General features: G+C 41.6%; 1 protein-coding gene across 5 annotated transcripts in view; it reads left to right on the forward strand.

The window, feature by feature from the left end:
* The window catches only part of PHACTR1 (phosphatase and actin regulator 1), a 311,643-nt gene that overhangs the window by 245,373 nt on the left and 52,546 nt on the right, over window positions 1-13,724 (forward strand). For all 5 annotated transcript variants that reach the window (XM_064443598.1, XM_064443601.1, XM_064443599.1 and 2 more), the window contains one exon: window positions 7,699-8,029. In XM_064443598.1, the coding sequence (XP_064299668.1) occupies window positions 7,699-8,029 (331 nt within the window). The remainder of the gene's footprint in view (window positions 1-7,698; window positions 8,030-13,724) is intronic.

The following is a 13,724-nucleotide window of genomic DNA, read 5'->3' on the forward strand; positions in this document are numbered from 1 at the left end:
CACTCTTGTACATGCGTATACAGAACCCTCGGGGAAAAGGAACAGAGATTCAGATTTAGTCACAGGACCCTAATTTAATTGACATATTTCCTGGTGGAACTGAAAGCCTCATTTAAACCTTATAAATAAAAGCATTAAACTTATTCTTAAGGGTCCATTTACTTTGGTGGTCTAAAGAATATACCTGTCGTTCAGTGCCTTGTGTTCTCCACTGGTAATTATTTTAGCCGTGTATAATCTTTGGAAATGAGCAATCAATCCTAATGAAGCACCCTCATCAGTGAGAAGCAGAATTAATGGTATTCTTTTACTAATTACTCCAGAGACATCCTCAGCTTGTGTGTGAGAAAACAAGTAAAATTTTAATTCTGGTGTTTGAGGCGAAGAATTTTCTGTTCTTGCTGCATACCCATTTTTCTACTGAAGATTTTCTGAGAAGGTTGAAGGACAGATTAAGACATACTGGGCTTGGCTAATGGAGAGTGACGGTGTTTTAATGGTCTGGTAGCTCCGTTCAAGAAGACTGCAAAGGGAGATTTGATCTTGTGAAGGGTTCAGGTACACATCTGAAAATGCAGAACTGCCTCTTCGCTTCTGTCTTAAGATATCATAGAATCACAGAATGTCCTGAGTTGGAAGGGACCCACAAGGATCACCGAGCCCAGCTCCTGCCCCTGCACAGGACAGCCCCAAATTCACACCATGGCTCTGAGGGCGTTGTCCAAGTGCTTCTTAAAATTGTCAGGCTTTGTGCCGTGACTGCCTCCCCAGGGAGCCTGTTCCAGTGCTCCACCACCCTACGGGAGAAGCTCCTTTTCCTAATACCCAACCTAAACCTCCCCTGGCACATCTCCCTGCCATTCCCTCGGGTCCTGTCATCGGTCACCAGGGAGAAGAGATCAGCGCCTGCCCCTGCTCCTCCCCTTGTGAGGAAGCTGCAGACCACAATGAGGTCTGCCCTCAGTCTCCCCTTCTCCAGGCTGAACAAACCAGGTGACTTTAGCTGCTCCTCATATGGTTTCCCCTCTAAACCCTTCACCAACTTTGTGGCCCTCCCCTGGACACTCTCTAGTAGCTTTATATCCTTAATGTACTGTGGCACCCAAACTGCACACAGTACTCAAGGTACATGTATATGTGTATTTGTACATATGTATATTTATTTAATAGAGACATGTTTTATATAAGCATATTATAAAATCACTACAGACATGGTCAGCAGAAAAAAAGAAAGGAGAAATATTTAAAGTACAAAACTTGAGGAAAGAAAAGCTTCCTTTGAGTCTAACCGCCTTCTTGCTGTGAACTTACCCCAAATTTCTTCAATAAAGGCATGAAGACTGACTTGCAGGGTTTGGCAAAGGACTTAATACAGGTTTTAGAAATGGAAAGGAAACATTCGTCACCTCTGAAAGCATTTGTGAACCATCTCAAGCATCTGTCTGCCTGTGCCAAGACAAAGATTGGCCTTCCCCCTGATAAGAAATGCACATAAAAGAGCAGGCTTTAAAAAAAACATATAAGAGCACATTTAATTTTGGAGAGAATGAAAAGAAAAAACATGTTTTAAAGGTGACAGGAAAAGAGAATTGTCTCTAGCAAATATAAATCAAGCAACCTTGGCATGCTTCTTCTCAAGGCGGAGGTACTGTGGGGATGGGACAGTGCAGGAATGGGGACAGAGCCAAGAGCAGACTGCAGAGCAGCCACTGGAAGTGATGCCACTGCTGCTGCAGAAGATGCTCCGTGCCTTGCCTAGCGCCATCTTCCACGGTTTTGATGATGCTGCGTCCACAGGGGATGTCCCTGTCACAGCACTGGGTGTGGAAGTGCCCATGCAGCCCTAGAAGGCAGGCAACCCTAGGAGAAAAGCCTGATCCTTAACTGTTTTGATACCATTGTTTCACTGCTCTTCATTTGCTGTTGGCCTGTCACCTCCTGGTGAGCTTTCTTCTCGTTTTCAGATATGATCATTATTGGACAACATTCATGGACAGAATTTCTTTCACCATTTTAATTCTCCATATCCACAAGCAGAACCCTGGCATTTAGGACAACATTTTCAGCCCCCTTCGTTGAAAATGTAGGAGGAGCTGAAATAATCACCTGGGACCAAATTTAATTGGTCTGCTGGGGTAAAGTCTCCAGATTATCATAAAATCTTCAATGGCCAAAAGCAACAAGACTGGTCACATCTGATTTGATAGACAACATACCCCAGTGGAGTAAAACTTTTGATCATGATTCATTAAGCTGTTACTTCTCACCAGCACAGATAATGTTTTCTGAAATTAATTAGATATTCTCCATTCAAACAGCTGAACTGCCAGTAACCCATAAAGTCCCCAAAAACATTGGAGAACAAAATATATGCCACTAAGCTGGGATCTCAACAACACCTCAGTGTATTTGAGCCCAAAGTTAGCCTAATATTAGTAGGGTGTAGCCTGGTTGTATATGGCCACTCAGCTATTGTATTTAAGCTTTGAAAATACCTTTTGTATTCTCTTGCTTTCTTCATTCAGGATTTTGAGGAAAGGCATAACACATTTTTAGTTCTGAGATTGTGCTTGCTACTTATTTCTCTGTAGAGTAAGAACTAATTCATAATTAGAGGCAAATATTTAACAGGGTAGGAAATGTTACAAGTCTCCAAAAGTTACTTCTAATAATGCAGACAAGCGAAGGATGAGGTTTGAGAAAATGGATGCCTGGTGTCCTGCTGCATTGCCACAACACAGCTGGTAGTTACAACGTTATAAAAGTATTTACAACTCAATTCATCCAATAAATATTCTCTGCAGTATTTTATAACGCAACAGTCACATGTGTCTCAGAAGGCTCCTCTGTAGATCCCAAGGCATTATCCACACACTTCCTCCTCTGTGACGTTGCCTCCTGGTGCCTGCTCTGGCAGGCCACATTCATGAAGACAGGTTGCATTCACGTGGCGGCAATGGACAGTTCTCTTTTCACTGTGTGCTTGACGGATAAGCAGCAGAGCAAAAGCAGCTTTCCTTCACCAGCGCTCCCAGGCTCCCGTGGGAAACTAGACCCTGATGCAGTTGCTCTCTCCGCACTTCCTCTGCCTGCCGCTACCTGGGGGGGAGTACCTAACACATACAGGCAGCAGGAAATCTTCTCATCTTTGAAACCCTCTTCAAGACTCTGCATGGGAATTCATGCAGAGCTGTAATTCTCAACCGTTAGGCTAAGCATGCTTCGCTTGTGTTCTCCAAATTGAACTTCAACCTTGGATGCATACATGGTGCAGAAGAACAGCACGGAATTTCAGTCTCAAATCTTCCCTGAAGACATGGCTGCAGATCTTGCTGTAGTCAGCAGGAGGTGCATGGCAGATCTTTCAGAACAGTTTTTAACTTGTCTTTATGAATCTGCCCAAAAAACTCATTGAAATAAGGAAAGAGACTCCCACTGTTTAGACACAAGTGATTCCTGGAGAGAAGACCTGAAAAAGTAAAAGCTACTTGCCCAAATGCTGCCAGCAAATATCAGGCATATCAGCTCATTTCCACCATGGAGCTCCCTCGACAGGCCATGCTGGTTTTTGCACATTTTTTTCACACGTCACAGAATTCATTACTTGGATGGAATTTAGAGAGTAACTCATTAACTTTATGACAAGTTGTATTACTTGTCTATAGTACAGCAAAGGTCATAGCATAAGGTAATTCAGGTGGGAATGAACCTCAGCAAGTCTCCAGTCCAACTTCCTGCTCAAAGCAGGCCAGCTATGGGATCAGAAAAGGTTGCCTAGGGCTTTGTCCAGCCAGGTCAGGTGCTCCAGCCCTCAACCATCATGGTGGCTCTCTGCTCAACTCATTCTAGGTTTTTGATGGCTTTCCTGGGAGGCCCAAAGCTTGACACAGTAATGTATATACAGTCCAAGGAATGCTGAATAGAAGGGGAATAATCCCTTGATCTCCTGGCTGTGCTTCTATTCTTACAACCCAGGAGGCTGTTGGCCTTCCTTGCTGTTGGGGTACAATGCTAGCTTCTGTTTGGCATCACAGGGAGTCAAGAGCTTTCCTCCCACTGGCAGGAGACCAAACACAGCTAGCTCTGCGCAAGCCCAGGATTCCCAGGCATGCCCTCTTACTCCATACATTAGTTGTGCTAGGGGAGGATTTTCTAGCAGCCCTGCTGGAGCAGTATTTGCTGCCATACATCCAGGACTTCCTAGCACTCTGTCTGCAAATGCTGTATCTGCAACATGTGCTGACCAACTCTCCAGCCATGTTCAATGGCTGAGAGGCATCAGATTTGGTGTAGTCAGCATACAGCTTCAGTGTACCACAAACACATCAAAAGAACCACACATGGGCACACCTTCTGTGCAGAGAGTAAAAGTATATTTACCTATCTCCTGAAAAACCCAAGCAGAAATGCAGTAACTATAGGTATTAGAAGAATTATCTATATGGAAGGGGTAAGGGCAGACCTGTTTGTCATAGGTCTGATGTGCAGCAAATATTGTGGCATCCACACCGTCTTTTAAGTATTCTATTGTAATCAGCAGTGGAAAGGTTTTTATGTCTTAACATCTCTGTCATCAATTCTGGCACAGTTACTACTTAACCATGCACAGTGCTGAGTGGTCACAACCCTGTTGGGAACCAATATCTTGCAAAATTGCTCATTATTCTCTTGAGCATGAAGAACCTCAGCCAAAAGAGATTAATCAGACTTGCACACCTGGCTTCACACAGTTCGCTTCTCTTCTGTCATATGAGTGCTTTGTGCAATGATTTAAGACCATGGTAATGTTCCGCTGAGAAGACACTTATCACAGACTCCTTGTTCATATTTCCACTGTCCAGCTTCTTGTTCATCTACAGATGTCCATGTCTGATGGATATTCCATGCTGGAAACAATAACTGTTTCCACTCCTGGTTCATACATCACATACATTGTGAAATTAAACAGGAAAGAAATGTAAAACACAGTCTTCTCACTCTTACACCCAGGGACAAGTTCTCTCGTTTACTCTAGATGATGGTAGTGCAGTTTCCAACAGCATGCCTGGAGCCCATGGTTTTCAGCAAGGCCTATTTGTTCAGCATGCTCACTGATCTGACCGTGCAGTAAAACTTGCAGTACAAGGTCTCCGTTACCAATGTCGGTGAAGAAATACTGACACGTTTCCAAACGAATGGATCGAACTCATCTCCTATTGCAGTCATTCTCCTTTTAGCCATTTTTTTTAACAGACAAGTAGAATTGGCCCAAAGGTGAAGGGCAGACAAGTAGATTTAATGCCTCTTTTTCATTTTCAAGGCTCTATTTAAGTATTAGGGCCATATTCAGGCAGGCTTAAGAATCTGGGTGAAACACAGTTGGTCTGAATAAAGCCTTACGTTAAAAATAAGACAAGATTTTTGGCAGGTGTCCAGCAGAGTCACCCAGCACTGATACCACTGAAACCTGTTGGTGTGAAGGATTTATTTAAACCTAAATGGTAACTAAAGGTCTATACCTTTGTTTTGAAGAGTGTAAACCAACAATCGAACCTGCACTTTTCAAAATGGAAGTGCAGATCTCAGTGTAATCTTTGTAATTCAAGACCAGCTCTAGAAGTTAAATTGCCTGGAGCACAAGTGTACGAAAACACTTTCTTGCTACAAATCCCATAGAAGCCTTATTCTCAGGGCTCTATACAATTTACTCTTTACTCTTTCTGTTATTTATCTTTTATTGAAGATTTTGTGTTCTTTTATGGAGGATGCAAAGAGGAAACACACACAGTATGTAAGAAAAAACACAGTAACTTGGAGAACGTCTTGTGCTTGAATAGGAAGTCCTGAAAGTATGGTTTTTTCTACTGTAAAGAGGCAATCTGCTTTAGAGGAGAGGGCAGCACCCTGTGGTTTGGCAAGCCCATAAGTTAAATTTCAGCCTTGGCGGAGCCATTAGAATTTTTGCCTTCAAGAGACATCTCAAGTGGATGTGATGTTGCACTGAAAACTGAAAGATCTGAGTTCTGCTTTTTGTAACTCTCTCCACTCTGCATCATGGGAAGACCACTTTCTCTCCATGTTTCTATTTCATCTTTGTGCACCCTCTACCTCTCCTATGTCTATAGCCTATAAGCCCTTTGAAGAAAGGGAATACTTGCTGTCAGTGTGTTGTTCCTAGCATAGTAAAAACGCTAGTATCAAGTGGATACTTTGTGTGGATATAATGAAGCTACGACTAGCACTAAAAAAAGTCTAAGGTCATATGTGAGCTTGGCTTCATGCATGGTCTTTTTCCACATTACTGTCGTTAATAATTTAAAGAAGTGTTAGTGCTTGGAAATCCTAGTATCAACCTTGTGCGCCCTGTCTAGTAGATATGGATGGTAACACAGGCAATACCCAGAATAGGCCGGAAGGGAGGAAGGAATAAAGGGGGCAAGGAGAAGGAAAGTTACTGCTAAAAAGAACCATCTGGAAAAGGACTTTAGAAATCTGGTATCGCTCAGGAGGGTGATGACCTTTGAAACCTGGGGGACAACATCTTACTCCCAAGCTTTCTCGGGTCAAAAGAAGATTCTAGCCCTTCAGTTCCTTTACCATGTTACAGCAAGAAGAGAGAACTGAAGCAACAAGAGGCCAAAGAGCATGCAAGCCCGGCCCACAGAGCTGCATTGCAGAGCCAAATGTCTGTAGTATTCCAGGCTGGAAAGGGTCTACCTTCTTCCTAAACACAAACTCACGGTTGCAGCTCTCAGCATATATATTTGCTTTCATTTTTGCTCTTAGCATAGATGGTGGCCATTTCCCACACCCATCCTGGGATATATAAGCCCTTCCATTAACTTCTTTTCCCATCTGAAAACTTTCCACAGGGCAACTCCAAAAGTCTCCATATTGCATTTGAGTCCTGGCAAAGAGATTTGTTTGTGGACCTTTCATCAGTTTCCCATGTCAGGGGAGTCTTTGCCTGGCAGGTCAACTGTGTGATTCAAGGAACATGCCTAGCGCTAAAAAGGTTAAAATTCAGTGTGTGAGTCCAGAGAAAAGTGCCTGCCAAGTCTTCTGTAAAATAAAACATTAATCCTAACAATCTTCTGCCTTTTATCATTTTCTCCTCCTGTACCCTTCGTTTTTCCAGACCCGTCCTGTTTAGTATTCAAACCCTATTTCTTTTCTCTCTTGCCCTGTAATGTAATTTTTAACACCAGATGTTTTGCACATTACAAAGCTGTAAGAAATGTGACTTGTAGTAATTGCACTGCAGTGGCTGCGAAGGATCAGGAGACCCTGAGCTTTTGCTCCAGCAGTAGTGGTGGTGAGTCATTCTGTAACTTCAGACACTGAATTGCTCTCCCCGTTTGCCTGCCTGTTGAGCAGGAGACATTGTGCTTACCTCACAGGGCCGTTTTGGAGGATTAGGCCTTTAAAGCATCAAAGTATGCTATGAGCCTTGTTAAGCACTGCTTAACATGTTTATTAAGGGGCGTGCACAGCCCTGGGATGTTTTTTGTGAGACTTGGTAGTGCTGCAAAGTAACAGTAATTTTCCTGAAGGCCGGGCCGAGTACACGCTACACAGAGCTGTCTGTCGCAGCAGGGAAGGGGTGTACACTCCCACGTTGACTAACAACCTCAGTACCTGCTTGCCCAGGCAGATACTCTGTTCTCCATCTCACTGACATGAAAAATAATACCAGGGCCTCTCTTTCTTCTGTTTTAGATCCTGGCGCTCCTGTGAAACTGCCTTGTATGCCAGTTAAACTGTCACCTCCACTACCTCCAAAGAAAGTCATGATTTGCATGCCTTTAGGGGGGCCAGACCTCTCTCTCTCAACCTATTCAACGCAGAAGAGCTCCCAGCAGCCTTTGACCCAGCACCATCACACTGTCCTGCCATCCCAGTTAGCAGCTCACCAGCACCAGCTCCAGTACGGCAGCCACAGCCAGCACCTGCCTTCTGGGTCCAGCACGTTGCCCATTCACCCTTCAGGGTGTCGGATGATAGAGGAACTGAACAAAACACTAGCCATGACCATGCAAAGGCTAGAAAGGTAATGGATCACCTTTTAAAATTACATATTGATGTGCACTGTTTCCTGCTAACCTCAGTATCAATATCACCACTTGAGTTATGTTGACAGTATTTGAATGAGGCCTCTCCTCTGGGGCTGTCACTGCTGGAGAAACAGAGAAGGGGAAAGAGCCTTTCCAGGCTTGTTTGACAAGTTTGTGGCAGAAAGGAGAAAAAGACCACATTTTCTGGACCCTGTTGTCCTGTTCAAGGAGCTCAATAATACAGCCAGTGGAAAAGATGTTAATAGGACAGGCTGGCAATATATATTGCAAAGTTCATAACTGCAAAGCTCTAGTTATGTGGAGGGTTGCAAAAAAAAAAAAAAAAAAGAGAAAATTGAAGATTCACAAAAGAGCAATAAAAACCAAATGTGCCACTCAACCAGGGCATGTGACTAGTGTTACCAATTAGCTTGAAACAACCTATAAGGACTTCCTACAAGTTATTCAGAGAGGTTTTAATATACTATTTCAATTAATTTAAATTAAATTATATGTTTGATCTTAAAATATGTATTTAACCCATTCCACAGCAGCTACCTTCTTAGCCATCTGCATCTGGAGGAAGGTTGTACATTTGATCAGAAAAGCCTTACCCACCTTGGGGCTGTTTTCTGTTATTGTCACTTGTGGGTATCTCTGAAAGCTGCTTCAGATAGTCTAAGTGAAGCGTGTTGTATAAAGCCAAGCTGTCCTCATAGACTGCAAGATCAGCAAGCTTTGGAAAATATATTCCATCTTGTAGAGGAAAACTGAGCAAGCCCCAGAACAGGGAAGGTAGTCCAAAAAATGATGTTCTATTTAGTACCAAGGACAGCTTTATAGGCAGTGTGTTCTACAAGCCTCACATCATCCTTCTCTCAGACAGGAGGTGAAAATATGTGGTCTAACAGACAAAATGCCTAATGATTTGCCCCAATACCTGTTTGTGATAATATTACCTTCATTATAGTGCATAGTTAAAAATAATTTGATTAGGGATGGCAGGTTCTCCTTACTGCATGAAAAACAGTCAGGGGACCGAGGCTGTCCCATACTGCCAGCTTATTTTAGTACCAGGCTTAGTGAGACCTCTGTGGCTATATCAGGGGGGGCTGATGTTTCTGCAGTGTGGGGGAAATCTCTGCTGGGGGAAAACTGTTAGGGCTGTGAGAGAGGTTCCTCTTCCCATCAGTAAAAGGCCTCCAGCAGTAGGATCGGAAAAAGCATCCACATTCCCCCTTATGCCCAGTGACTACGCAGTTACCTCTCACATTGCCAGCAGGGCTGGTCACATGCATCTGCACCACCCCAAAGCTTGGTGCACCGAGCACAGAGGATAACTGGTGTCTCTCAAAGGCTCCTTTGAGGCTGCACTGCCCATGCGTCCCCAGCATAGGTCAGATGTCTTACTGGCTGGCTCACAGTGTGTGCAGAAGGTACTTTGTATCCTGAGCCCAGTGACATCTCTCAGAGTATGACTTCATTGTGGCATCTGTTGCCCCACAGCAATGAATGCTCCAGTTTCTAGGCATCCATCATGTTTATGTATACAAATACGTTCAACTGATTTAAAGAAGGTGATGCTGCTTGGTTTAAACTATTAATTTGAAGCTGAAGCTCTGCTGCTTGTTAAAAGCTGAATAAGCAAGGATTCATTTCCCAATATAAAGGAGTTGCCTCGCTTTGTAGGAGGAAATAAGAAAAGGTTGTGACACTGATACTTCACATTTTAAATGAAAATGAATCCTAGTTCATGATATTGCAGGCAGTTGATTTTTTCCTAGGCTTTTTTTGTTGATTGACTATTATTTCAATCATGAAATAAACTATTGCGTACTTCAGTTATTCTCCTCATCAAAACAAATCAATAATGTTTGCATTCACAAGAGAGAAAATAGGTGATGACTGTTTCCTCTGAAACAGCAATTGTTATTTTCATAGTATTTACAGGTAAAAGAGTCTGTGGACCTGACATTTGCTGTTAAATACTTAAATTGCTTTTTCATGCCACATTGTGGTCTTAGTAAATTTGCTAACTTTTCTTGAAAATTTGTGCAGATTTTTAAAATACATGTTTTTAACTTGGCAGAGGATTATTTGCACCAAATGCCACTGTTTTCTAGTATTTTTGACAACAGTTCTTTACCCATAATTATATAAAACCTGGATTAAACCCAGCGGAACTCATACAGCAGCATTTGTCACTGGACACTTCAGCCCAGAAGTACTGAGGGCTTTTTAAAACTGCACAGATCCTAGATCTGCTTTCCTCTCTTTAAAATTTGGTAGTGTGCTCACATCTGTTGCATGCATAGGATATGCAGTGGGTTCCTGAGCTTTACTATTCCTTCTAGGATAACATGATACTGGGTCACTGTTGTTGGGTCAATGATCTTGAGGAGACGAGAGAGCCTGACAAGTCTCTGAGGCACCTTCTGCAGAATGCTAAGTTCTTTGGCAGCATTTATTTTGGCTGATCTCAGTCTTTATCTCAAAAGAATCCTACAACATTATAGAATAATTGCCATGATCTTACAGTAATAATGCTGCCAAGTCAGGTAATTTGGGGGATTATTTAGAGTAGTATTTTGTTTTTAATAGGGGAGGATTATGTAGACGAGGGCGGATCAGTATTCTGCTCTAAATTTTGTCTTTTTTTTTCCTTTAGGATAATTTTTTTTTCTTCCCTGTGTCTAGTTTCTATGCTCCTAGTGCAGTGGAAGTTCCTCAAGTCTGTTAAACTCCATTGATATTCACCGAATCCATAACCAGTTTGTATCAATTCCACATTTTGCTCGGTAAACTTTTCTTAGACGTTACAACTCTTCTCTCCACCAGGACTATGAGTGTGGACAGGAGCAAACAATGAAAGACTAGACCATTCACTTCCTCTAGCAATCTGGATTCTTTGCTTTCACAGATGAGGTCTCTGGAATCTGTATAGTCTAACAGCATCCGAAGGCTGATACTTGAAATCAGTGCTTTGCCAATGAGCCAGAAGCTTGCCGGAGAAAAATGAGCTGTCCCTCTGTACCGGCCTGGAAGTCAGAAGTTCTTTTGCTGTCTTTGACCTTGAGAAATCTACTAACCTTCTCTACCTCTATTTTCCCCTCTGCAGGAGTGGTTGCATGTCACTGCCTCACCTAGACCTAGTGCATATTAATCAGTTAATGTCTTAAGGTACATTAAAAGCGTGTAATAGCTATTCAAGTCCCAGTTGTTCTTATGACTTAAAATGGCAGTTAATTCCTGGATTTTTTTTATTCAGTTTTATTACAGACATTACAGAACATTAAGTTCATTTGCACACTTAACGCTTTTGATTGCAAACGTTTTCTGGTACTCATAACGTCTATTCATAACCTATCCTCAGAAGGGCAATCTGTCCCTTGTCATAGTATGAGTATTATGACATGTCATTTGTGCTGCCAGTTTGCCTCTATTTTCTCTGATAAATTACCAGCTTTATGATAGATTAAGTTGAAACAGAGAAGAGTGTAATTTCAACGTAACCTTTTTTCTGCAACCTCTGTTGCCCATTTGTGCCCTAAGCAAACGACTTTCCCCTTCAGCCCAAAGGGTATGTTGTCAAGCATAAGAAAAACGCTAGATCTGGGCCATTTTTTACCATTTCAGAATGCATTCTAAGAGTTGGTGAAAATCTGGTAAGCCCTGCCACCAAAATCTGCAGAAGGTTTCCTGACTGAAAAGAATTTGAGAAGACAGACAAATGAATTTGAGAAGAAAGACCATGCCCAAAAGCCATGTGTCACAAAGAGCCACAAAAGAAGCTTTAGAAACCTTCTTGTGCCACTGGAATGTATGTTAATTTTGACTTAGGGAGGCAGCTTCTTGATCTGAAATGGCCTTATTTTCTGCCTTGCCCACATAGTTCTCGGTCTGTCTCGTAAGACGACAATTAATTTCAATTACTCTGTGGGCTCTTGTACACTAGCAGCTGAATCGAGGCCTCCGTTTGTTCAGTGTGTGTACTAAAGAGCTGTTAAGTGGCAATATCTCACTTTGGGCTCGAATTGCATCCGTGGCAGAGCAGTGAAAAATCGCTGTGTCCAAAATGACAGTACATGAGACCAGTTCCTCTGGGACACCCCGTTCAGCTTCAGACTGTAAATTTATGAAATGAAATGCATTAAACATTCCTGCCAGTGTCTTGTAAATCTTATAAAACGTATTTGAGTCAGAAAATATTTATCTTCCTTAAAACTTGTCAAGAGAATTGCTTTTTGTCTAAACTTTAGCATTGCCTAAGGATAGAAACACAATATTTATAGCTCTGCCTTCTCTCTCTGTCTCTCATACATATGCCTGTATTGTAGAAAGGCATATACAATGGTTTGAAGTTTTTTCAAGTTTTCATTTTAACCGGTAAGTACAGAAGGGTGTACTGTGGATCTGAAAACATGCTGATAAAAATGTAACTGTGTATTCCAAAATCAAAGAGCCTGGGATGACAGATGAGAAGCATGCGGTTTTCTCCCACTAGATTTTACAGGAGGGATTTCACTTCTTTCTTTTTCGATTTTGTCTCTACCATGAGTCACTCATACGCCTAAATTCTGATTTTTCATTAAAATATTTTCTCACTAGAAATATTTTAAGCTATAGTGGTGTAACTTTTGCAGTTTTGATCATGTAAAGATGATGCAACAGTAATTGCAAGTGATTGTACTAGTCAGCTATGAATTATTCAAATCTATGTGTTGAGATACATTTGTCTTAAAACAAGTACTTGCTTAGCTGTAGCTTTGTTCTCTAATTTTGTGGCAAAACACGAAGCTGATTTAAAATGGACTGTCTGAAACAATAGTGTGCTTTTTGGTAAATAATGCTTAAAAAATTTTGTGGTGCAGACCACCTGACCATGTGGGGTTTTTGCTAATGACCCAGAGAAATTTATACACAACGGAAAACTCCAGTGACCTTGATTCGTCTTTCTTAAGTATACTGCAGTACTGCATGTATTTTGTAAGTGCTTTGCTTAGACAGCTGACTTAGTCAAAACGCTGTTGAAAAGGCTGATTTCAATCAAGATGAACACAAAACACCAAGAAAAATGAGGGGCTTAAAATAGAAAGTAGTATTAGCAAGAAAGTGGATGATTCAGAAAAATTACAATGAGATGAGAAGCCACCGATTTCTAGATCACTAGTTCAAATAAAGATCCTCTGTAGTAATTCGTAAATCTTGTTGACATCCAATACCTGCTTGGTAACCTAAATTGGTGAACCGAGTTGATAACTGCGACCCTGTATGCACGCTCACAAGGATGCATCTGCATGTAACCTACATACATCCTTCGCAGAACAGGGAAGCACCACATGGTCCTGGATGCCGAACTACTTTTTGCTCATTTCATTTGTACTTCCAGAAGGGGCTTATTGAACTTGTACTTACTCTCTGTGTATGTATTGTTTTAAAATTAACTGAATGATCCAGTGGTTGTGTTCACCGTTGGAAAATTTTCCAGTTTGTTTTTTTGTTTAACAATGTTAACAGAATTTCACAGCATTTTAGTTTCTCTTGGAAATTTAATTCCAGGCTTTTGAATTTCATACCTTTCCTTTTAAAAAGCGTTACACAAAAATAGGTTACAGAGAATACAGATTTTAAAAACAAAGTTCATAAAATTATTGAAGCAATTAAATTAAGTTAGTTGAAAGTTTTTAAAGA

This window comes from Phalacrocorax carbo, chromosome 2, assembly GCF_963921805.1.
Source record: "Phalacrocorax carbo chromosome 2, bPhaCar2.1, whole genome shotgun sequence".
In the NCBI taxonomy this organism is placed as follows: Eukaryota; Metazoa; Chordata; class Aves; order Suliformes; family Phalacrocoracidae; genus Phalacrocorax; species Phalacrocorax carbo.